This window comes from Canis lupus, chromosome 28 (assembly GCF_011100685.1).
Source record: "Canis lupus familiaris isolate Mischka breed German Shepherd chromosome 28, alternate assembly UU_Cfam_GSD_1.0, whole genome shotgun sequence".
Taxonomy (NCBI): Eukaryota; Metazoa; Chordata; class Mammalia; order Carnivora; family Canidae; genus Canis; species Canis lupus.
Genome location: NC_049249.1, coordinates 26168917 through 26196759, shown reverse-complemented (window position 1 = coordinate 26196759; position 27843 = coordinate 26168917). Strand labels below are relative to the sequence as shown.

The 27843-nt window shown below is 34.2% G+C and overlaps 1 protein-coding gene across 1 annotated transcript in view; it reads right to left on the bottom strand.

Moving 5' to 3' along the window:
• Positions 1 to 27843, bottom strand: part of ATRNL1 (attractin like 1) — a 786695-nt gene that overhangs the window by 705385 nt on the left and 53467 nt on the right. Inside the window, exons 7-8 of the mRNA XM_038578888.1 lie at positions 26945 to 27032; positions 21306 to 21561 (exon numbers count right to left, since the gene is read on the bottom strand). Coding sequence (XP_038434816.1) covers positions 21306 to 21561; positions 26945 to 27032 — 344 coding nt within the window. The remainder of the gene's footprint in view (positions 1 to 21305; positions 21562 to 26944; positions 27033 to 27843) is intronic.

Genomic DNA, 27843 nt, shown 5'->3' with positions numbered 1-27843 from the left:
TAAGATTTGTGTGGAATCAGAAAAGACCCCGAATAGCCAGGGGAATTTTAAAAAAGAAAACCATATCTGGGGGCATCACAATGCCAGATTTCAGGTTGTACTACAAAGCTGTGGTCATCAAGACAGTGTGGTACTGGCACAAAAACAGACACATAGATCAGTGGAACAGAATAGAGAATCCAGAAGTGGACCCTGAATTTTATGGGCAACTAATATTCGATAAAGGAGGAAAGACTATCCATTGGAAGAAAGACAGTCTCTTCAATAAATGGTGCTGGGAAAATTGGACATCCACATGCAGAAGAATGAAACTAGACCACTCTCTTACACCATACACAAAGATAAACTCAAAATGGATGAAAGATCTAAATGTGAGACAAGATTCCATCAAAATCCTAGAGAAGAACACAGGCAACACCCTTTTTGAACTCGGCCATGGTAATTTCTTGCAAGATACATCCACGAAGGCAAAAGAAACAAAAGCAAAAATGAACTATTGGGACTTCATCAAGATAAGAAGCTTTTGCACAGCAAAGGATACAGTCAACAAAACTCAAAGACAACCTACAGAATGGGAGAAGATATTTGCAAATGACATATCAGATAAAGGGCTAGTTTCCAAGATCTATAAAGAACTTATTAAACTCAACACCAAAGAAACAAACAATCCAATCATGAAATGGGCAAAAGACATGAACAGAAATCTCACAGAGGAAGACATAGACATGGCCAACATGCACATGAGAAAATGCTCTGCATCACTTGCCATCAGGGAAATACAAATCAAAACCACAATGAGATACCACCTCACACCAGTGAGAATGGGGAAAATTAACAAGGCAGGAAACAACAAATGTTGGAGAGGATGTGGAGAAAAGGGAACCCTCATACACTGTTGGTGGGAATGTGAACTGGTGCAGCCACTCTGGAAAACTGTGTGGAGGTTCCTCAAACAGTTAAAAATATACCTGCCCTACGACCCAGCAATTGCACTGCTGGGGATTTACCCCAAAGATACAGATGCAGTGAAACGCCGGGACACCTGCACCCCGATGTTTTTAGCAGCAATGGCCACGATAGCCAAACTGTGGAAGGAACCTCGGTGTCCAACGAAAGATGAATGGATAAAGAAGATGTGGTTTATGTTTACAATAGAATATTACTCAGCTATTAGAAATGACAAATACCCACCATTTGCTTCAACGTGGATGGAACTGGAGGGTATTATGCTGAGTGAAGTAAGCCAGTCAGAGAAGGACAAACATTATATGTTCTCATTCATTTGGGGAATATAAATAATAGTGAAAGGGAATATAAGGGAAGGGGGAAGAAATGTGTGGGAAATATCAGAAAGGGAGACAGAACGTAAAGACTCCTAACTCTGGGAAACGAACTAGGGGTGTTGGAAGGGGAGGAGGGCGGGGGGTGGGAGTGAATGGGTGACGGGCACTGGGGGTTATTCTGTATGTTAGTAAATTGAACACCAATAAAAAAAAATAAAAATAAAAATAAAAATAAAAATAAATAAAAGGAGGTCACATAAAAAAAAGAATTAACTAAATAGACAAATGAGTATACAAAAAATCAATAACTCCCAAAGTTGGTACTCTGAAAAGTATTAATATTTAAAATCTTCTGGAAAATCTGCTTAAGACAAACTGAAGGTCCAAATAAGCCAATATTAGGGACCTAAAGGGAGCACAGTGATAAAATATTCGAAGCCTCACTAACAGCATATTATGAAGAACTCTAGATCAATACACTTGAAAATTTAAATATAATAGACAAGTTCTGAAAAACTAATCAAACGCTAACTCTGACAAGAGAAAAAACTTGAGTAGCTTTATAACTTTGACTAATTGAATCTGTAACTTTAAAACCTTGCCACAGGGCAGCCTCAGTGTCCCAGCGGTTTAGCACCGCCTTAAGCCCAGGGTATGATCTAGCAATCCCGGGATAGATTCCCACGTCAGGCTCCCTGCATGGAGCCTGCTTCTCCCTCTGCCTGTGTCTCTGTCTCTCTCTTTCTGTGTCTCTCTGTGTCTCGAATGAATTAATGAATGAATGAATAAATGAATGAATCTTTAAAAAAATAAAACCCTGCCACAAAGAAAATCCAAACCCAGATGGCTTTGCCAATTCCTACCAAACATTTTTGGGAAAAGTATTAACAACTGAAAGACTACCAGACAACAGAGAAAAGAATTATACTCAAATAATAGGCAGCAGGTCTAGCGGAAAAAAAAAAAAAAAAAAAAAAAACTGTTCCTCAAAAAGTAATCTGTAGAAGAGATTATAGTTTTGCTCCAAAACCCTGGAACCTGCACTGCAATTCTCCAAAAACAAAAAACAAAAAACCACAAAACAAAAGCAAAAGCAGACAATTAATAATCATCTAATATGAGGAAGTTTCCAGGCAGTGTTCAAAACTCTAATGATTTTAAAACTTTAAGTTTGTTGGAATCAGGACCTAAATGAGATCCATACACTAAAGTTGCTTGATAGTCTGACATGTCCATTAGATCTTTTCATTTATATATTCTCCATCTCTTTCTTTTATTGCCAGTGGTTTAATTGACATTTTTTGTCAATTCCCAGGATGAAAGCAAAGTTGTACTTATTAAATGACCACTGACCCAATAAAGGATGAGGTAACTAATTCTTTAGATATCAGAATTATGAATCTATAGCAATGATGGGCTGGTTTTCTTTAAGCTAACTATAAGTCATTACAGTAATATCAGTATAAAAGAAAATATACCTAGAACAAGGGAAAGTAATGGTCTCACATTAGATAACACACCACGCTCTGTTAAACCCTGTTAAGTCTGAATGGGTCATTACAAAATACAGTTGTTCCAGAGTGGGTGATAAAGGTAACAAAAGGTCAACGCAGATAATATGTATCTTATATTTATATAATCTTGATTTTCCCATTTGCTAGCTGGGTGACCAATGGCCACTTCTGTGAGACATCTGTGTGTCAGTTCCCTTGCCTAGAAAATACATGTTCATTCTGAGTTAACATGGGTTAACTCACCAACACCACCTAGCACAGAGTAAGTCCTCAGCAAATAAATGTTAGCTGCTATTATCATTATTTTTGTAATATTAGTTATTACAATATTACAATTAATAATATATAATTATAATTACCATTATAATCACCATTAATAATTGTGATATTACATTAATAATTGTAATATTCTTTAAATATTCTTTAAATAATTAACATTTATGTTAATGTAAGGCATTAACAAAAAGCTGTGAATGGAAGCCCTGTTAAGTGAAGACCAAAAATGATAAAGATGTTTGTCTAAAGAGCAGAAGGCAGAGATGCCTGGGTGGCCCAGTCAATTGAGCATATGCCTTTAGTTCAAGTCATGATCCCAGAGTCCTGGGATCATGCCCCACATCGAGCTCCCCACTTAGTGGGGAATCTGCTTCTCCCTCTGCCTCTCCCCCCTACCCCCTGACACTCTCTCTCTCAAATAAAGAAAATCTTTGAAAATTTTTAAAGTAAAAAAAAACAATGAATAGAACGCATGTCGAAAATAAGATCTCAGAATTTTTGTAAGGCCAATATGTGAGTGTGAAGTGTGAGTTACTTTGTACTTGTACACTTCTATATAGTCATGAAAAATCAAGTACAAATTTACAAGAAGTGCATATTTCTTCTGAACAGAAATAGAAAAAATAATTTTTTTAAATAAACATAAATAGAATTTTAAAAATACATACAAAAATGCAGTGGCTGCCTTGTAAGGGATTAAGATCTCCATCAATGAAAGAATGTTAAAACAGAGAAAGACCAGAATTTTCTGAATCCTGAGTATATATATAGTGAAATTTTTTAATGTCACCAATACATATTTTTAAATATATAATATTCATATAGCTTATAAAGTTTTATAATAATTTCACTCACCAAAACGTAAGCCTTTTCATGTGATATTTTCTGAAACATTTAGAAAATAGAAAAACATATATAATCTGAACAGCAGCCTTTGTCACACAGACTGAACAATTTATTAAAGCAATATTTTACTTATTACATTGAAACTGCTTCACTTTACCTAATTAGTTCTGAGAAGTTCTTCACAAATGAAATTCTGTATCAAATGCCAAGCCTAACTTAGGATGGTAAAAGTATGTGTTTTATGATTCCTAAGATAGAATTTTTTTAACGGGAAGATTTCCTCTATTAAAAATTCCTAATTTCCACCACCTACATCTGTTCTATAGATCTATATTTTCAGACATTAATTTGCTGAAACCATTGTCCAATTTACACTTGAAATCCACCACCAAATTTTGAAAAACACATGATGTTAAAAACTGAAGAGAAAGTTACATGACATATCACTACACTTACAGAGGGGGGAAAAAAACTCCCTAAAAATATCATATCTAATGGTTTTTAAATCAAAAGGAAAAAAGTTAAGATATAATGGCATTAATACTGGCTTCCCAACTACACCTTCCAAATTCTAAAACCATGAAAAATACGAAAGCAAAACATTAATATTATACTAACCTTGAGATTCACATTGAGATTCTTAGAAAGTTTATGAGGTATTGCTAACCTAAAGTGAAATAAATTTCCCTCAGGACTAACTCAGAATAGTTTTATGGTCCAAGTTAGTAAAACCATCCACATAAGTCCCCTCTGAGATTTACAGATTCCCTGAAAGCCATAATTCTAAGTACAGAAGAAAGGACAAACTGATGTTTCCTTTACAGCCAGAGGAAGTTCACAGGAATTCTTTATAATCTTCAGCTCAAACATATATCCTATACAAACGAATATAAAAAAACATACATCCACTTCCTGTAATCTATTTTTAGCATTTTATTTGGAAATTATTTCAACAGTACAAATGAGTTGCAAGAATAGTCAAAGAATTCCTATATACCCACTTCTCAGATTAACTGTTAATACTTTGTTCCATTTTATTATTTCTCCTTCTCTCTCTCTCCCACTCTTTCCCTCTCCCTCTCACACACACACAAATGTGGGCACACACAAGCAAAATAACTGTATACATCATTTCTCTTATCCCTATATATCATGGTGTATATTTTAAGAACAAAGGCTCTTTCTTTACCTAATCATATTGCAGCTATTCATGTCAAGAAATTTAACATTTACAGAATGCTTTAATACACACAAATATTTTAGTTTGTAAAGAGCCACTAATGTCCTTCATAGCATTTTTTCATCCAGCATAGAGATACAGTCAGAGATCACCTATTATATTCAGTTGTCATGTTTCTTAAGCCTCTTTTTATCGGGAACAATTTCAGTCTTTGTTTCCCATGACATTGACTTTTTTTTAAGATTTATTTATTTAGAGAGAGAAAGAGAGAGCACAGTAGGGACAGAGGGAGAGAGAGAATCTCCAGCCAACTCCCTACTGAGTGAGGAACCCCACTCATGGCTCAATCCCACAAACTCAAGATCACATCCTGAGCCAAAACCAAGAGTCAGACACTTAACTGACTGAGCCATCCAGGCACCCCGACATTGACATTTTTGAAGAATAAAGTTCTTTGCCTTTTTTTTTTATTTATTCATTTGAGAGAAAGTAAGAGAGAGAGAGAGAGCACAGAGGGAGAGGGAGAAGCAGACTCCCTGCTGAGCAGAGAGCCAAACTCAGACTCAGGGCTTGATCCCAGGATCCTGAGATCATGACCTCAGCCAAAGGCAAACATTTTATTAACAAAGCCACCCAGGCGCCCAACTCTTTGCCTTTTTAAACAACAGATTCCTCACCTGAGGTTTGTCTGATACTGCTTAAGGATTAGATTTAGGTTTGCAGTCCCACTCAGAATACTGGGTAGGAAAACTGTCCCATAGGCCAAATCTAGCTGGCGGCTCATTTTTGTTAATAAATATTTATTGGCACACAGGCATATTTTTCATTTACATTATTATCTATGGCGTGCTTTCAAATTTCAATGGCAGAACTGAGTGGATGAAACAGAAACTGTATAATCTACAAAGCCCAAAATATTTACTGTCTGAACCTGCACAGATAAAGTTTGCTAAACCCTGCTATATAAGTGATGTTTCTCTCAGCAGCTATCATATCCAGAGGCACACATTGTACAATTTCCCATGGTCTGTGATGTGAATTTTGATCACTCAGACAAGGTACTATTTTTCCCTGCATCCTGTAAACAATCTGTGGGAAAGACATTTAAATAGCATGCATATCTCATCAAAAATTTGTCCCCACCTCCATAAAGTTAACACCTATTTTTTTTTAAAGATTTTATTTATTTATTCATGAGAGACACAGAGAGAGAGAGAGGCAGAGACACAGGCAGAGGGAGAAGCAGGCTCCACGCAGGGAGCCCGATGTGGGACTCGATCCCGGGTCTGCAGGATCACGCCCTGGACCGAAGGAGGCGCTCTAACCGCTGAGCCACCAGGGCTGCTCAAGTTAACACCTATTGATGATTCTTTCCCAAACCAATTGCAATTACTACAGTTATTGCAAAATCATGATTTTTTTTCAACTCCAGCAATGCCAGTTAGCATTCTGTGTAAGAAAATGGTTCCCCCCTCCCCTATTTGTATCTCAGTCTGCCCATTATCAGTGTAAGCTCATGGATTCCTGTTGTTTCAAGTTTATAATTTACTACTATCCTAAATTATTTTAATGCTGAGTACCCCAGATTTTACCAAAGGAACCCTCTTCAAGCCATTCATCTGTTTTGACAAGACCCGTCATTTTCTTGAACACTTCCTTAATTTGATATAACCAGAAATACCAGGTTCATCCTTACTTTTCCTGCCACAGCCCTACCTAGAATCAGCCTTTTCTCCAAGAAGCCTTGCTTTCCCTTCTGGGAATGTTATTAGAAACTAGATCTGGGAATATGGGGGGTCATTGTGCTCAATACTACTAGAGTGTCTTAGCTCCTAGGCCCTTTCAAAAGAATCTACACCTGTAACTATGGGCCTGCCTACTTCTCTGTCCACCTACCTACCTACCTCTGTAACCACAGGCTCACACTGATACTGCCAATTCCAATCCACCGGGCAAGATTCTTTCTTGCCTTCCCCATTTCATATTTGTGTCTCCTGTCTTCCATGTTGAGAATTTTAGCCCCCAACAACAATTTACTCTTTTCATTCTGTCAATAAATCCAAAATAATGTAGAAGTGCTTCACCAAAACCTTCAAAAAACAAACCTAAACAATTTGTTTGCAGTTCTTCCCATCCACATCTAGACTGTGGACATGCAACCAAATACCATGTTAAAAAGGCATATGTATTAGTTATTTTTTCCTTCTTCGGTGTGATTTGTGTTATTCATTTGAAACATGGTTTGAGTTTGTTTCCATTTGCGTTGTTCTAGCATTTTCTTCCTTGATTTTTTTACATGTAGATAATCAATACGCTTCTGAAAGCCAAAACTAATGTTTAAGAGAAATACAGTTTCATTTCCTGTCCTTTCCACACCATTCTTTACCCTCTTTTATAAAAGTAACCAACATCACTATCTTCTAGTTTATCCTTACAGTGTTCATTTCTGCTCATATAAGTAGGCATAAGAATATCTTCTCTTTTCCTCTACTTTCTTACACAAGCAGTAGTATGTTATATATGCTATTTTGCAGTTGGTCACTTAATGTATCCTGTAAATCACTGCATATGATTTCAAAGAGTTCTTCATTCTTTTCTACAACTGCATAGTACTCCACTAATATGGATGTACCATATTTTATCCACCACTCTCTTATGTTTGCAACTGAAGCAGTTTCCAAATAATGTTACAATAACTTTCTCCATAGCAAAAAAAAAAAAAATCTGTTTCTGTATTCCAAAGATATAACTGAAGAATAAATTCCTAGAATGGAATTGATATGTATTTTTATTACATATTTAGGTGGCTTTTTTCTGACTTTCAGCAATAGTTTATAGTTTCCTTTAAGCAGATTTGAACACTTGTTAGACTTACACCTAAGTGATTTAGCTTCATTTGTAGCTATCCTAAATGTGTTTTTCTCTTCCTTAGGTCTTCCAATTGCCTACTGTATACAGAAAGGATTTTTATTTTTGCATATTAATTTTAAGATTTATTCATTTGAGGGGGGAGAGGCAGAGTCTTTTAAGCAGACTCCGCCCTGAGCAGAGCCCAGTGTGGGGCTCAATCTCACCCTAAGATCACAACCTAGCCGAAACCAACAGTTGGATGTTTGACTGCATCACCCAGGCACCCTTTTTGCATATTAATTTTATAGCCTGTTATCTTGTTGAATTTTTTTATTGTTTTATTGTTTCAGTTAGTCCTCTTATTGTGTAAGGCTTTCCAGGAATTCTTTATCACCTGCAAATAGTTTAAGTTCTCCTTATCAAATTCCTGTTGCTCTACTGGTTTCCTCTACTACCTTCAGAAAAATGTTAAATAGTAATGAAGATTATGAGCATCTTTGTTTTTATCTTAACCTTCACACAAATGCCTAATTCCTCATTTAAGATGCTGGCTTTGGTGGGATCCCTGGGTGGCGCAGGGGTTTGGCGCCTACCTTTGGCCCAGGGCGCGATCCTGGAGACCCGGGATCGAATCCCACGTCGGGCTCCCGGTGCATGGAGCCTGCTTCTCCCTCTGCCTGTGTCTCTGCCTCTCTCTTTCTCTCTCTGTGACTACCATAAATAAATAAACATTTAAAAAAAAAAAAAAAGATGCTGGCTTTGGGATTGACACAGATACATTTATTGTGTTCAAAAATCCTTGGGCAGCCCAGGTGGCTCAGCAGTTTAGCACCGCCTTCAGCCCAGGGCCTGATCCTGGAGATCCAGGATTGAGTCCCACATCGGGCTCCCTGCATGGAGCCTGCTTCTCCCTCTGCCTGTGTCTCTGCCTCTCTCTCTCTCTCTCTCTCTCTCCTCTCTGTGTATTCTCATGAATAAATAAATAAAAATCTTTTTTAAAAATCCACTCCAATTTTTTAAGAGTTTTAATTAGGAATGGGCTTTTTCTAGCATGGTCTCCCTAGATATACAAATATAGTTAATTTTATTAATGTACTTCTTAATATTGAACCATCCTTGGAATCCTAGTTAAATATCCCACTTGATCATGGTATACTCTTTTGGTGTATGTTGAAATTTGTTCATTTTATTTAAGATTTTTGTGGTAATATTTAAGAGAAAACATTTTAACTCATTTTAAATCACACAGGTCTACAATGTCCTATTTCTGAGATAACTATATCAAATTTAAGTGGCAATGTTATACTTGCTTTCTAAAATAAATTTGTAAGTGTTCCTTCCACTTTTATTCTCTAAAAGAATTTACAAGCATTGCTAAAGTTAACCTATAATATCATCTATGCCTGGTGCTTTCTCTTCTTTTCCTATGGAAATTCACCTATATAAACTTTCTATCTCCACTGGGTTCAATTTCAGAAAACTCTTATTTTCTAATAAATTATCTATTTCTTCTAAATTTTCAAATTTATTTTCATAGATGTACAAAGTAGTCTCATTTTTTTTTAAAAATTTCCGATTTGCCAATATTATTCTCCCCTTAACATATTTTATTTTGTGTATCTGTGGTTCCTCCCTTATTTCTTGATTAAATGAGCTAGCTAGTGGCTTATCTATTTTAATATTTTTTAAAAGAAATAAAATCTATTAAGTTGATTTATTGTCTTTCTGTTCTTACATCAATAATTTCAGATGCTATTTCTATTATTTGCTCCCTAGCAATTCTGGGTATCTGTACAGTTTGTTCTATTTCTTGCTTTTGAGTTGGGAATGTGGTTCAACTATTTTCACTCATATTAATACAGTTATTTAATGCTATAAATATTCCTCTGATAACTGTTTTAAACTAATCTTCTTATACGTATTGCTTCTACTGTCATTATTTTTCAGCAATTTTTAACTTAAACTTGTATCTACCCTTTCACCTATTGGAAAGGTTTTATTTAATATTTCCAGTTTGGGGGAATCTACTGATATTTTCTTTATACCCTAGTATATAATCTAGTCACTTTTTGTGAATTTTCCATGCATACTTGAGAAGTCCACAAGAACATTGTCCATAACCAGATTGTGTTCATATATATATTCTTAACATTGCTTGATTATGTTGTTCAGATATTTTTACCTTTTCTTACTTTCTGTCTTGTCACGTACAGAGTAATGCTTGAACTGCTCTGTAAAGACATTGCTGCTATCTGTATCTTCGCATTGTCTGTAGTTTGTTTTAAATAGCTGGTTGTTGGATTATTTGGTGAATAGATATATCTTTATGGTGAACTGTGGTTTTTAATATAATAAGGTACTCTTAACTCATACAATGCTCTGAGGTGCCTGAATTCTACTTTTTCTGACATTTGAATCACAACTCCTATCTCACTGAATTTAATTAGTGTGTTCAAAAAAAGCTAAGAGCAGGCTACAATGATGGTCCCTCCAAGTTTTCTCTTATGCCTTCTTTAAATGTAATAATATACTCTGGGCACTGCAATAAGAAACGTGAAAGTGACCATATATTTTGTTCTGGCATCACCCTCCTAAGTAACTTGTTTTCTTGTTTTTTATATATATATATATTTTTTAGCCTTTGCTGGTAACAACTGATGAGCAATGAATTAATTTCTAGGACGATGAAATAGCAAGTGTTTTAAAACATAATAAAAATAAACACTAAGATCCTACATTATAGCTTAGATTTTTAAAAACATCCAATAGATCCAACCGTAATTGCAGATAGAATATTCTATATTTTTTAAGTAAGTAAATGTTCTCTTTGTCCTTTGGAAGACTTCTAGGAAACAATGAGATTTACAAAATAACAGTCTTCACATAATGTTAAGCCTGCTCAAAAAACTACAATTGGCCTTTATGGTATACCAAGAGTTAAATAGCATCCTTTGACTCCTATCAATTACTTATGTAAGAATCCAGGCTCTTTTTCTGTTATCCCCCTTTCTCTCATCCTCCTCTCATTTTTAGTTGCATTCTTTCTACTTGGAAGGAACACATGATATCTGCACACTAGTCGTCTACTGACATCTGTACCCTTGTTTTAGTCTTAGCTCTAAAATTAAATACACATACCCCACCCACCACTCTTTTACCTGAAGTGTTCTCATTCATCTCTTTGTTAGATGAAGCTTATTCTCTAGGAAAGGGGTTGACAAATTACAGTCCACAGGCCAATTCCAGCCCACCAACTGTTTCTGTAAATCAAGTTTTATTGGAACACAGCCACACTCATTCATTTATGTATTTTATACACTGCATTTATACAGACTCCACAGCAGAACTGAGTAAAGACAATAATGGCTATGTGGCCTAAAAGCCTAAGTTATTTACTATCTATACTTTTCAAAAAAGTCCGTATATTTCTGCTCTACTAGATTTCCCAGGTAAGGACACAGATACACAGAATTACCTGAGTTTTTCCATGTTCAAACTGTTTTTTCAATAACCTTGACACCTGAAGGACAGTTTGGCAAGATACAAAACCCTTAACCTATACTTCTTTGAGTTTCTTGAAAAATTTGCTCCTTAGTTGCCTTGATTTATATGTTGCTTTTGAGAAATCCAATACTAAGCTAATCTCTTACCCTGTAAAACATTTTCTTTCTGCCTGAGAATCCTACGGATATTTTTCCTTACCTTTTAAAATATAATATTTTTATCAAGATGCCTCAAAATTGCCGCTGTGGAAGAATTTAAGCAAGTACCCAACCCAAAGCTCATGAACAGAGGAGAATGGATAAAGGAATTGTGGTAGAGTCATATAATGAAGCACAGTAATGCAAAGACATTAAGTACAATAATACATAGCATAGATGAATCTTGGTAATACAGCAGTGTAAAATATTACTTCCTGTTTATAAAACTCAAAACAAAATAAACAATATGCTCTATAAGCATACATGTAATAAAAAGCTATTTTTAGAAACAAATCCGTAAGAAATTCTACATTTTAGAATAGTGGAGAGGCAGAAACTTTTTTTTTTTAATCTAGCAATTTTTTTAATGAATATGATTATAAAGAGAAAACTTAAAGGACTACATTAAATGGTTATGTTTTTTCATGTAACATCTCTTACCAAATATGCTTTTGGGGGTGCTTTTGCTAGTAAGACATCGTTACTTTTAGATTGATGACTTAATAACCAAATAAAGTTGAGTCTGAGTAAACATAATTATAAACCAACAAGTGGTTATTTTAAAAAATAAACAAAAAGCTGGCTCAATCGGTTGAGCATCCAACTCTTGGTTTCAGCTCAGGTCATGATCTGAGGATTCTGGGACTGAGCCCTGTGTCTGGTTCTGCACTCAGTGTAGAATCTGCTTGCCTCTCACCCTCTTCCTCCCCCAGCTCGCAATATTCTCTCTCTCTCAAATAATCTTTTTTAAATAAATAAACAATAAAATAAATGGAAAGCAAGCTGTAAGCAAGTAAAAGTGCTGCTTATTGCAAAACCAGAATAGCTAGCTAATGCTCTTAAAATGTTAAATAAATACAACAATCTCTAACATTAAGAGAAAATAAAATGCTACAAAGGACCATACAGTAATAAAATTTTTATTCAATAACAGTAGTAGAAATGGACCAAAGGACCTACCTCCATGCTATTCTAAAAGGTTTACACTTCTGCTGAAATTTTTCTCCACTAATAAAGGATGAAGTCCTCTTATAAAACATCTCTTTCTCCCACCCTCCAGGATCCTAATGCCTAAATACGTATCAAGGATTATTTAAATCTCTAAAGAACAAATAGCAGCTGCAATCACCAGGGTCTTGAGAGGAAACAGATGATATACTAAAAATGAGCAATTATAAGGAGTCTAATAAAAAAACTATTTTCAAAACTATGACCAGGGCAATATCCTGGAACTAACAAAACAGGAAGTCTTTACTATCTTTTAGTCCAAAAAAAGCAAGAGGAGGGAGTGGTTTCCAGAACTCTTAGAGAGTAGCTGTATAGACAAAGACTCCTGACAGTCCAGCCTTCAGTAGGGCAACCCACCTAACCCAAGATGACCCCGCAGGCAGGGTATTGGGGAAATCAAACACCTCAGCCTCACTCCTCTTCCACCCTCTGATCTACAGTGGGTGCCCCAATGAAAGATAGAGGGCACAGGAGCAGGACAGAAATGGTAAATAAAGAGACACATGGAGAATATCAAGCACAATACTTTGAGTCACCACTAGAAAGAGAATAACATGTATAGTCTACAATTTTTAACACTTGGCTAATGTACTTTAAACAACACTAAGGAAATATATAGATTCAACTTTTAAAGAATATGTGCTCAGAACCCTCTACATACATGCAGATATTTATCAAGCATTTACTACAGGGTACTTTACTAAAAAGTACACATTCAGAGAGGCATACTGAAGTTGCATACTCTAAAATTAATTTTGTAGAAGAAGAAAAAGTACAAGAAGAATACTCATTAAAAGCAGTATATGTGTCATATTCATTTATAAACAAATAGAGGAAGTTAGAGGAAAATTAAGCCACTTCTAAAAAATGAAAAATGCAGCAAATGTAGCTCTGGATTAATAAATCTTTTCACCATTATACAATTATGAAGGCCACCTTTACTTTCTTAATTAAACAAAAGGTTAGCGAGCCTTTACTGCAAGCTGATCTCTTCGTTATGTCCTGATTGTTCCAATAATTCTGCACATGAAATTCAATTTCTGTCACTGCTAAGCACCTGACATCCCTCCGTCACTTTGTAGAAGTTGTACTCTAGGGCACCCTCGTGGATAATTCCCTGCCAGATCTACTGATGTGTGTCCCACATAAGCCATTTTACCAAATATTGTTCTTATACATCTACACACATTTCCACAGAAATCACACAACAATGAATGAAACATATCTTCAGCTAAACAATGGATTGATTTTAAAGACATTGTCCACAGGATTCATCAACTAACAAGAACTTTAAAAGTTAAAGAAGAGATTTCAAAGATGAAGTGTTAATTTGAAGCCTGGGTCATTAAGCTCCATTACTCCTGTGGTGGCTGGTTTTATTAGTGGATCCTATTATGGTCGCCTTCTCACGCTGGCATTATTTCTTAACTCCTCGAATAGCATTACCAGCATTTTCCTAAATAAAATTCTTTTTCCTGAATCATTGTTTAATGGTCTGCTTCTGGGAAAAATCCAAGTTTAAAAAGATCCTGTATTTCCTGCCAACTACTGCTACCTTCTTTGCTCCACTTTACAAGTGAATTTTCTTAAAAGTGTTGAATTTGCCTATTGTTTCTAATTCTGCTCTTGCTCCCTCTAAAATCCAATCATCAGGCTTTTTCTACCCTTCCCCACTACATAAAAAGTATTCTTGCCAACATAACCAGTCACTTGCACAGTACTAAATTCAATGTCCAATCCTTAGAAATCATATTCCTTGAGAGGTGCCTGGGTGGCTCAGTCAATTAAGCATCTTGATTTCAGCTCAGGTCATGATCTCAGGGTCGTGAGATCAAGCCCCATGATGGACTCACACTTGGTGTGAGGCCTAAGATTCTCTCACTCTCTCTCTTTCTGCCCATCCCCTGTCCCCACTCGTGTGTGTGTGTGCATGTGCGAGCGTGCACACACATGTTCTCTCTCTCTAAAAATGTTTTTAAAAATCATTTTCCTTGAGCCATCAGCAGAGCAGCATCTGGCATGATAGACTACTTTTCTGTTTAATCATCTTTCTTCACTTAGCTCCTAGTTCACAACATTACTCTTCCTTGTTCATCATCTTCTCCTACTTATGGAACGCCATGAAGCCCAACCCTTTTCTTCTTTTTATCTATACCCATTTCCTTAGTGATTTGATCCAGTCTCAGGGCTGTAAATGCCATCTACATCCTAAGCATTCCCAAATGTACATGTCTAGTCAACTTTATGGTCTAGTGGATATCTCACATACAACATATCCAAACTAAACTCCTGACCTTCAAACCACCTTCACTTTAAACCTGCTTCAGAATCCTCTACGTTCAGTATAGCAACTTCATCTGTCCAACTGCTCAGACCAAAAACCTTGGAATCATCTTTGACTCCTCTCTTTTATCTCAGACTCCACATGCAAACCCTCAGCAAATACTATTGGTTCTACTTTAAAAACATATAGATGTTGATGAGAAACTAATTCTCATCATCTCCAATATTACCAACCTCACTGTCCTACTGTAACAACTCCTGAACTGGCCTCCTTGCTTCTGCTCTTTCCTTCCTAGAGTTTATTTGCAACACAGACAAAATGTTGCATTTCAGAATTGATGTCATCACTCTACCCAAAATCTTGCAATGTCTCTCCATTTTTAACTCAGTAAAAAAAACAAAAGCAACACAAAAACCTAATGATCTTACTTCCTTATTACTTGTCTAACCTTATCTATTCATTTTTACTTTCCATACTCTCTTCTCCAGACTTCGTACTGTTCCTTAAACATGCTTAGGATGTTCTTGCCTTGACACAGCTGCTCCCACTTCCAGGGAACACCCTTCCCCCGGATATTGATGTAGCAAACTCTTTTACATCCTTCAACTCTCTGCTCAAAACTCATCTTTTCAATGAGATCTACACTCTCCTTCCTATTTTGTAACCACTTCCCACCCTAAGTACTATCTATCAATCCTCTTACCTTGCTCTATTTTTATAAAATTTACTATCTTCTAACATATCATATAGCATGCATACCTATTATATTTATTTTTTATTGTCTGTATCATCCTGCTCAAAATAAGTTCTGCAAAGGTAAGGGAACATACCTGATTCATCATTTGCTCATATGCATTATTGCATCTGGGTGAAACCAAGCAGAACCAAAATGTGCTTTTATAAGCTACAAAGTCAACCCAATGGTTGGAGCTCCTTAGTTCAACAAAACTAAAATTCATAAAATAGCAATGGCAAGACCTACAATCTCAGCAGTTAAAAAATATTCTCTAAAAAAAAAAAAAAATATTCTCTAGTATCCTCGATTTTTTAATGCTAATCTGTAATTCTCCAATTAAAATAATTAAAGGTAAGTTAACTAAATGGTCACTTTGTTCTAAATTATATTACAAAAATCTCAAAGAAGAGTCATTGTACTAAATGCAGAACAAGAAATACCTTATAATCCTTTGCAATATTATGAAAAGTTGAATAAGGGCCATTCTGAAGTATGTTAACTGGGAGTTTTTTCTGTTTTTTAAATTTCTACATAATGATGAGATCAATATCCGTTAAGGTATATTTCTGAGTGAATTATCATCTAGCAAAATACCCTGTTTTCATGAATTACTCTGCTTAATGAATGTCAGCCTTCTTTTCAGTTATCCTCACCACAATGCTGGTTAAAGAGATAGTCCCTTCTTTAATACAAAAACATTTTTTTCCTTAGTTGTCTAGAAGTTTTAAACATGTAAGGATGGTCAAAGTAAAACCAACCTGTATTTGGGTACCTGATGCCATTAAAATTAGTCAGGAAAAAAGAGCCTAAACTATCACAGTATAATAATTCCCACTAAGAACAGGAAAAAGTAAGTAAATAAATATATATAAAAACTCTGTGGAAATAAGTAATCACTTATAACTAAGATGATAAATTATCCTATTACATATGTTCAAAGCAGCACTACTCAATATAATATCATTCCCTAAAGAAATACTTTTCTATGATATATAGAACTTAATTATTCTAACATCTTTAAACTATATTTACCCACTTTTTTGTATTCTTTTATTTGTAAGTACTTTTCAAAGTAAAAGTACTTAGATTATTTTTTATACCTATGTTCATAAGCAGTGAATTCAAAATGCATAGGAGTAAATAAAGTAATAATCTTATTAAGATATGATTTTACAGAAAAGTTGATGAGTTCTACTTTGTACTTAATTCACAGAATTTTAAAACTGCTCATAATTCATCTATTATTCTTATAAAGCTCATAACCTATATATTCCTCCCATATCTATCTTATACTATATTTATAAGTATGCCTGACAAGTAGTGCAATTAATGAAGTCAAACCAAAAATACCTTGTAGATAAATTTATTTATAATTAGTATTTTTTTAATAGAATAAATTGAAAGAACTCTAACAAATAGTTAAAATTTTAACTTGAGGGGCAGCTGGGTAGCTCAGTGGTTGAGCATCTGCCTTTGGCTCAGATCATGATCCCAGGGTCCTGGGATCCAGTCCCACATCACACTCCCCACAGGGAGCCTGCTTCTCTCCCTCTACCTATGTCTCTGCCTCTCTTTGTGTCTCTCATGAGTAAATAAATAAAATCTTAAAAGAAAAAAAAACTACGATTGAAATTATATAATCAAATTACTCCAAATGAAAACAAAAACCTACCAGAAAATGAATTTATCAGTAATCAACCTGTATCAATATTTACCATTCAGAGATTAGAATAAATCTGATGTGCCTTCCTAGCCATCCCTGGAAAGCATAATCACCACCATGTCTCATAATTGAATGAAACTATTGTTCAATTAAGGGAAGTATGAAAAGAGTAATGTATTCTGTGAACTGTAAACTGTATATTCAGTAGGGAGGCAGAGTAGGGAAGATGTATACTAATCAGGTAACCTAGAAATTTGGTTTTAATGGTCAATACTGAAGGTGAGCCCATGGAAGTATTGAATCAGAGAACTTCTACATAAAGTCAAGGTTATATCCCCCATGAAAAAAAATTTTTTAATCTGCTCTCTAGCAGTTGACAGAAAATGCCCTGGCTCTGTATGCAAGGAAAGAAAAGCTTCCCTTGGAAACTTTTGGTTATAGACTAAACATTGTGCCACTTTGGGTATGAATTCACCCTACATATAAGGTCCCAAAAAAACTGCATGCCAAAATTTTAATTGAATTTGGACCAGGGTTGCTAGGCCCAAGAAGCAAACAATCTAAGACCAAGGGGAGCCCAATCTGGAATAAAGCCATGCTCATTTGTGTATGTATTACCTGTGGATGCTTTCATGTTATAACAGCAGAGTTGACTAGCTGTGACAAAGACCATATGGCCCACAAAACCTAAAATATTTACTATACGGCCCTTTACAGAAACAACTGTGACTCTTAGTATAAAATATTGATAGTACAGTCAAATTTACTAAAACAAAACAAGATGAATTAAAGCAGTAAAAATCAGTAGCCTGTACATTGAATGTTGATCAAAGAGTAAAAGTATTGGTTAACTTTAGACTCTGTTTTTTAAAACTTCAAAAGTCATATCCTCTGGTTCAATTACAAGCTTGGTGATAGTTTAATTCTGAATGTTCCCATTTTCCTCAGAAAAGACATATAAAACAATAAGGAAAACATAAAGGTAATAGGAAAGAAAAAGAAAATTAAATATCCAAAGAAACTAGAAATTAAAAAAAAAAAAAAAACTCCAAGCTACAAGTAAGGTGTGAATATGCAAAAAGCAAGTGAACCTAAGAGAGTCACACAGAAGAAGCCACAAGAATGCAGAAAAGAAGATGAGAAACAGGAATGTGGAAGAAGCCTAATGGTAGCAGATCTCAAAAATTACCATGCTCCTTCCCACAAAAAAAATAGGGGGGGGGGAAGGCTTCACTCTCCCTAAACATAAGAACCATAATTAAAAACAGGAAGACAACAGAGTGACACAAAGTATACAAAAACCAGATGGAATCATGAAGCAAAATCCAACTATTTCTTGTACACAAGAGATATACTTAAAGCAATTCTGAAAGGTTAACAATGAAGGAAGGGAAGGGCAAAAGTATACCAGGAAAATATTGAACTCCTTCCCACAAAAAGCAAAAGCCATAATATTAATATCAGACAAGGTAGAAATCAAGTCAAAAACATTAAGCAAGCAAAGCAATTTGTAATATTAAAAAGTACAAAAAAAAAAAAGTACAACTTGAGGGACACCTGGGTGGCTCAGTGGATGTGCGTCTGTCTGCCTTTGGCCCAGGGCGTGATCCTGGAGACCCGGGATCGAGTCTCACGTCTGGCTCCCTGCATGGAGCCTGCTTCTCCCTCTGCCTGTGCCTCTGCCTCTCTCTGTGTGTCTCTCTCATGAATAAATAAATAAAATCTTTAAAAAAAAAATTTTAAAAGTACAACTTGCAATTAAAGATATGGCAGTTATGAATATCCATAATAGCAACTTTCATAAAGTATAAATTCCAGAATATATAAGGAGAAATAGGCAAAAATAAACTAACATTTTTAACTTTAATTCAGTTTTCAGAGCATGACCAATAAAGTACAAAAGAAAGTAAGGAAAGAAAAGAATATCTAAACAGATCAATGAAGTAGACATGATAGTTGTGTATGTGTGTGTGCGTGTGTGTATATTTATATTTCAAATGCCATACCTTGATACAAGATTTACCTCCTTTTTAAGTATCTATAAAATATGAAGATTAGCCCACAAAGAAAATCTCAATTACAAAAAGTAGAAATAATACCTACAACATTCCCTGAACACCGTAATAAAACCAAAAATTAATAACAAAATCAAAAAACAAAACAATCTTTCTACATAGAAGACTTGTAACTGTTGCTTAAACAACTCTTGGGCCCATCTAAAAAATGCAATGACAGCCACATTTGCTTCAATGCCACAAGTCTGTGACAGCAATAATATGTGTACATAGTAGTTCATTCAGCACAGCATTGCTTATTAACCATAACACTCCAAAATGTTCCCATCAGCAGTTGTTCTCTTTAGATATGTTCCGTTTGCCTAGTAAAATAAAAAGTTAAGGCCACTGATGGCTGAGAGTAATCATGGGGAAGAAGTGCTGGAAATTTGAAGAGAGGGAAATGTATGAAATGGTCAATTTAGGAGACTTAGAGGAAAGACTGGTGATTATGAACTTCAAGTTGGGTAAGGTTAGAAGTACAGATAAGGGAGTGACAGAGAAAAATTGATAGGAGGTTCATTGGACTAACAGCTCTAGTAAGGCTGGAGAATGGACAGGTTGGGGTACTAGAAGAAATAAGCTGGAAGGAGCAGTGGCACTCCAAGAGTAAGATACCTGAAATGGAAATGACGGGATTCACTGAGGTACACAAGGTCAAGAGTATGACAATGGGAGAGAGTGACTCAAACTGAATGGAAAACAAAATCTCTGAGAGACTTAAAAAAAAAAAAAAAATGAGAGTCCAAGTATTAGAAGAAGTATTTAAGTGGATACTGAAATCAGAAAAATATTTAGCCAATATATTGTATCGTAATGTATTATGTCAGATGGAATGTTAGTAAACCAGAAGCTGTATTTTTCAAGGAATAAAGGACAGTGATCTGAGGAGCAGCAGAAGAGTGAAGAAGTAATAGGAAGTAATAGGTAACACAGTCTGATGATCTAAGATTGAGTGCTTTGAAGGAGGAAGGACTGGAAACAGTGTAAAATGGCAATAAGAAAGGAGAAGGACACATATCCCAGTACCCACTCAGCTGCAGTGGGGATTTCAAAAAGCAAACTGATCACTTGAAAGGACTGCAGGGGGAAAGGAGGAGTATTTTTAGAAAGGGAGTCTTCTGAGCACATCAAGGACTCTCTTGTTGCTCTGCAAGTGAGATTCCTCAGTAAGACTACACAAGGACTCTAAATAGTTGGATATAGCTGTCTATACACAAAAGTTCATAATACTGGCCAGATCCAGAAATGGAATATAGTCTTCAATCTAAATAGGGACCATATGGCATTTTAGACAAATTCTTTAAAAAATCTTGTGTTTGAAAATGTCCTAAGATTCAAAATAAAATTAAGTATCAGAAAACAAAGACAAGTATTTAAGACTATAGTACAAAAGTCACATATAGATTGTCTCGGTCACCTTCATGCACCAGATAATAATCTCTTATAAAAGTAAACATACTATCTTCAGGAAGCTTACTTTAAAAGAATAATACATATATAGAGATATTGCAGTAAGATTAGAAATAGAACCCTGAAAACTGAAAATCCTGAAATCATGGAATGCATAGTAAAGAAACTGGGTTAGTTTTAGCTCCTGGCTCATAAGTAAAATTCAAAGAAATAGCACCATCTGTTGGAATTTCTCATATTTTTAAATATTCTCAATTCCTGAAAAATGCATAACTGGTATGTAACATTTCCCCACTTTTAGCTAAGAAGATAAATTTAAATATTAAAGGACAAAACCTAATACAAAATCAAAAGATTTATATTAAAAATTATTAACTCTTAGTTCATAATTCTGATTCAAAGAACTCACCATTTGGCTAAACTCATAAGATTTTATTAAAGATAAAAATATTCTCAACTAATAAAGAGTATATAGTTACATTTTCAAAGTAACTCACAGATATGGTATTCCTGTATGCTGCTTGTATAACCATATATTGCAGAATATCCAAATATTATGATCATGACAACATCTCTACTATCCAACTCCATAATGTGTGCTGAATGTCCCTCCACAGCATACTGCTGACCATGTCCAAGAACAGTAGGAGTTTTTGTACTCCATGACTGACTATGTATGTTAAAAACCCATAATTCGTCTGTGACATTGCCATCATTTGTTTCAATTCTGCCTCCATACATAAAGATGTTTTCCTGTAAATTAAAAAACATATATTAATAAGCAAAATAATTGTAACTTAGCAATATAGATTAATTAAAAATAAAGGCTCAATTTTAACACTAAACTTCAGTAATTACAACATGTATAAGACATAGTTCTTATTTATAGAAAGTCAAATGGGAATTAATGCTTTTCCCTACAAAAAGGTTGGGGGAATCCATGCTTTCAAAAAATTACTTTAAGATACTTTATTTAAAAGAGCTATATTAAAAAAATAATAAAAAAATAAGAGCTATATTATATAGTTAAATTGACTATGTTTTTTAACTATCTTAGTTGTCGAGTTCTTACATTTAAATATTACCATCTAGGTGTACCGCTTTGTGCTAGTCTCATTCACTGTTTTCATCAAGCACTGTACACCAAAAAGACCACATTGATACACTATGTGGAGTACATTTTTATTACCATTTCTCATGGCTATGGGCAAATACATTATAGCACTTTTTAATTATACAAATAATTTCAATTACATGACTTAAATGGATGATATATAAATGACATACATTATTACTACCCTAGGAATAGAAAGGAATTTCATCAGCCTAATAAAGAGCACCTAAGGAAAACACACAGCTAATAATACACTTAGTGGTAAAAGACTGATGCTTTCCCATTAAGATCAGGAAATAGACAAAGATGGCCACTTTCACCACTATATTCAACATTGCATTGGAGGTTTTAGCCAGAGCAAAAAAAAGCAAAAACTGAATAAAAGCAGCCAGATTGGAAAAGTAGTTTAATATTTCTATCATGGATTATATGAATTTGTACATAGACAATCCTAAGAAATAAAGTAATTAGAGCTAATAAATGAATTTAGTAGCATTACAGAATACAAAATCAATGTACAAAAAAATCTATTACTATACATTTAAAATGAACAATCCAAAAGATGAAATTAAGTAAACAATTCCATTCACGAAAGCATCAAAAGGAAAAAAAAATACTTAGAAATAAATTAAACAAAAGAAATTACCAACTCTAACTCTGAAAACTACAAAGCGTTGTTGAAAGAAATTTTAAAAGGTCTAAATGAATGGAAAGACATTCCATGTTCACAAGTCGAAAGATTTAATATAGTTAAGATGGCAATAATCCTCAAATTGATCAATGCAGTCTCTTAGAGGGTTTCTTTGTAGAAATTGACCAGTTGATTTCAAAACACATGGAATTACAAGGGACCTAGAATATCCAAACAATCTTGAAAAAGAAAAATATAATTGGAGGACTCATACTTTTCGACTTCAAAACTTACTACAAAGGAAAAGTAATCAAAACAGTGTGCTACAGGCATATAAATCAATAGAACTGAGAATCCAGAAATAAATTCATACCTCTAGGGCCAACTAATAGTTAACAAAAGTGCCAAAAACCATTCAGGGGGAAAAGAAGAGCCTCTCCAACAAATGGTATAAAGAGACTAGATAGTCAACATGCAAAAGAATGAACTTGAACCCTTACTGCATACTATGTTCAAAAAACTCAAAATGGATCAAAGACCTAAATGTAAGAGCCAAACTATAAAATTCTTATAAAGAATTTTAACCTTCATAACCCTGGATTTGGCCAACAGTTTCTTAAATATGATACCAAAACACAAGCAAAAAAAGAAAAGCAATTATAAATCAGATTTCATCAAAATTAAAAAACTTTTGTGCTTCAAAAGACACACAGAATGGGAAAAAAATATTTGTAAATCACGTATCTGATAAGTGACTCATATTAAAAAAAAAAAAAAAAAAAACCCTTACTTCTCAAAAATAAAACAACCCAATTAAAAAATGGGAAGAGGGAGATGCAGGGGGTAGGGGTGAGGGGGCAGTATTCAGTCAGTTTAAGCAGCTGCCTTTGGCTTAGGTCATGATCCCAGAACCTGGAGTCAGGCTCTCTGCTCAGAGGGGAGCCTGCCTCTTCTCCCTCTGCCCTCTCCCCTCCACCACTTGTGCTTGCTCTCTCTCAAATAAATAAAATCTTTAAAATAAAGAAAATTAAATTAAAAATAAAGAAATAAAAAATGGGAAGAAGACTTGAATAGACATTTCTCCAAAGAAAATATAAACAGGCAAGAAGCACATGAAAAGATGACTCATATAATTAGTCAACAAGAAAATGCAAATCAAAACAAAATGAGATACCATTTCACAAATACTAGGATGGCTACAATCAAAATGATGTCAACCTACCAGTTTGGCAAGGATAGAATAGTAAAATAACTAGAACCTTCATATATAACTGGTAGAAATATAAAATGGTGCAGCCACTCTAGAAAACAGTCTGGCAATTCCTCAAAAAGTTAAATATAGAGTTACCATTTGGCCCAGCAATTTCAATCCTACATATATACCCAAGAGAAACATAAGCATATGTCCACACGAAAATTTACACATGAATTTCACAGCAGCACTTTCATAATAGCCAAAAGGTGAAAACAACCCAAATGTCCATCAGCTGATAAATGGATAAAGCAAATGGAATAGAATAGAATAGAATAGAATAGAATAGAATAGAATAGAATATTATTTAGCCATAAAAATGAAATACATACTGCAACATGCTAGTCACAAACCATATAGTACATAATTTCATTTATATGAAATGTTCAGAAAAGACAAAATCTATAGAGACAAATCTATAGAGACAGGAAGTAAATTCACAATTGCTTAAAGCTGGGAGGATGAGGAGGTGTGCAGTTATAAAGAGTACAAGTTTCTTTGTGAGGTAATAAAATTGTTCTAAAATTGATTATACAACTCTGCAATTTTATGCAAATCTGCAAAAGACTGTTGCAGAACTCTGAATAGACTAAAAAAACTGCACACTTCAGATGAGTAAACTATATAGTATGTCAGTTACATCTCAAAAGCCATTACCAAAAAAATGTAATAAATCGAAACACTAAAACTAAAAACCAAAATTAAAAGAAAGCATTTATATATACACACATACATATGTACATAGAGAGGTTTTTATATTATCTCTAAAATATGCATATGCAAAGAAAAGAGTTGCAGTTTATTCTTTATATCACTCCTGTATTTTCCACATTTTCTTAAATAAGCACAGAAAATATGTAGTAAGTTCTTATTTAAAGGGTCTAGCCACAGACCACAAAACATAGGAATCTTTGATGATACAAAATAAAAACCAGTTAAGACCAGTTAAGTAGCCTATCATTTTAATCATACTAAATTCATGAATTACACAAATACCCAGAGTAACTGAGTACAGTACAATCTCTATCAAAATCTCAATGACATTTTTTGGAGAAACAGAAAAAATCTATTCTAAAATACATGTATGGAATCTTGAGTGACCCTGAATAGGCAAAATAAACTTGAAAAACAACTTTGGTCTCAAAGTTGGAAGTCTCATACTTCCTCATTTCAAAACTTACTACAAAACTACAACAATCAAAATTGTGTGGTACTGGTACACAGATACAAATCAAAAAAATAGAGAGCCCAGATATAAACCCTCATACATATGGTGAAATGATTTTCAACAAGGGTACCAAGACCATTCAGGAGAGAAAGACAGTTTTTTCAACAAATTGTGCTGGAAAAACAAAATATACACATGCAAAAGAACAAAAGTGAACCCTTACCTTAACAAAAAATTAACTCAAACTGGATTAAAGACCTAAATATAAATATTAAAACTTTAAAACTCTTAAAAGAAAACATAGGGAAAAGTCTTTATAACATTGAATTTGGCAATGATTTCTTGGACAAGACACCAAGAGCCCAGAGAACAAAAGAAAAGAATAGATAAATCGGACAATGCCAAAATTAAACATTTTTGTGCATCAAAGAACATATCAACAGAGTAAAAGGACAGCCCACAGAATGAAAGAAAATATTCACAAATCATGTATCTGATAAGGGGTTAATATCTAGAATATATAAAGCACCCACAACTCAATAACAAAGAAATAACCTGATTTTAAAAATGGGCAAAAGACTTGAATATACTTTTCTTTAGAGGAGGTATACAAATAACCAGTAAGTACTTGAAAAGGCATTCAACATCACTAATTATTAAAGAAATGTAAATCAAAACCACAGTGAGATACTATTTCACATTAGGGTGACTATTATAAAAAAGAACAATAAACAATAACAAAATAACAATTGTTAACAAGGATGTGGAGGAGTAAGAACCCTGTGCACTACTGGTAGGAATGCAAAATTGTGGCTGTTACTGGAAAAAAAAAAAAGGAAAATAACAAGTGTTAACAAGGATGTGATGGAATTAGAACCTTAGGAACTGCTGGTGAAAATGTAAAATGGTGCAGCTGCTGTAGAAAACAATATAGGGGGACACCTGGGTGGCTCAGCGGTTTGGCACCTGGCTTCAGCCCAGGGCGTAATCCTGGAGACCTGTGATCGAGTCCCACGTCAGAGCCTGCTTCTCTCCCTCTGCCTGTGTCTCTACCTCTCTCTATATATCTCGCATGAATAAACAAATAAAATCTTAAAAAAAAAAAAAAAAGGAAAACAATACGGTAATTCCTCAAAAAATTAAAAATAGAATTGTGATATAGTCCAGCAACTCCTTTTCTAGCTATCTACCCAAAACATTTAAAGTAAGAACTTAAATAGATAATTATAAACCCATGTTCACAATAACATTATTCACAAGAGCCAAAAAGGTGAAAACAACCCCAAGGGTCTATCAATGGATAAATGGATAAACAAAATGTAGTATTATCCATACAATGGAATATTACTAAGGCTTAAAAAGGAAGGATATTCTAGCATATACTACATGGATGAACCTTGAGGGCATTAGGCTAAGTGAAATAAGCCAGTCAAAAGACAAATACTATATGATTCCACTTACATGAGGCCCTAGAGTAAATTCCCAGAGAAAGTAGAAAAGCGGTTGCCAGGGGCTGGGGAAGGAGGAAATGGGAAGTTACTGTTTCATGGGTGTAGAGTGTCAGTTCTGCAAGATGAAAAAAGGTCTGAAAATAATGTGGTAATGGTTGTACAATTTGAATGTACTTAATATCACTGAAACTACATTTAAAAATGGTTAACATGGTACATTTTATGTGTACTATAATTTTTAAAAAGTGATTAACCTGATAATTAGGTATAAAGCCATGGACAAAAACTCAATCTTCATTTCTTCTCATGTTCAAAGAACTGTTCTACAATCTACTTTTTTTAGTAAAATACCATATGAGTTTGTGACATCTCAAAATCTCAAGTTATGTGATCTATGATCTACTACTGTTCTCATTAAGTATTTGAAATAAACCTGAGATTTAGTATTTTTCTCCTTAAAGGTAAATCTAAAAAAAAAAAAAAAAAAAAAGATTAGAATTTTAAAAAGCAGGATCCATACCTGATATAAAGCAAGAGAGTGTCCATATCTCTGGAGAGGACCCCTTGATAAACTTCCTACATTCCATATACTGCTTTCTAAGTTGTAACTAAAAATGAAAAAAAAGAAAAATACTTTATAAGCTAAGGTTCATTTTTGTTTATTTAATTTGCATATGCTTTCCTCACTTGTATTCAAGTATTCATTAAATTCAAAAACAATTATAACTAATAAACTCATAGTTTTATGTACCATATTAGAAATTGTAAATAAAGACTCATTCAAGATATACCTACTCTAAATTAGAATTCAATCACCTAAATGTGTAATATACATTAACTTGACCAGGCTATTTATTACTGGAATTAATTTGTTCAATTACCTTTAACAATTTCAACCAATTAAAAAAAAAAAAAAACAATTTCAACCAATTGATTAGCCTAAACAATAAGTGAGCTGTTCTGCATTTTTGACTTTTTTAAAAGCCAGCTTATCTTTTTCAAAATAGATGAAAATTATCTCCATTTTTACAATAGCCATTTGCTTTATTTTTATTCTTTTACACAAAGTTTAGCATTATATAAATTAACTAAGAAGTATGTATTTCCTATGCCAACTCATTCACAGATCACTTTTTGAGATAAAATGAATATAATAAGTAGAAGCTTCTGTAAAAATAAGGTACTTGTTAGATTGTAGGATACAAAAAGAAAATTAATGTTTGTTCTAAAAATGTACATATGAAAACAGAAGTTCTAAACTATGAATCTCAAATGCTTATCTAACAGAACTCCAGTTGTCACCATCATACTCTACACTCAAATTTCCTCAATTTGCCAAAACATACAAAGGGAAGCACCCAGCTAAGAACTGACTAGAATATGTTTAAGAAGTTCATTATCCATTATTTTTCCCCCCTC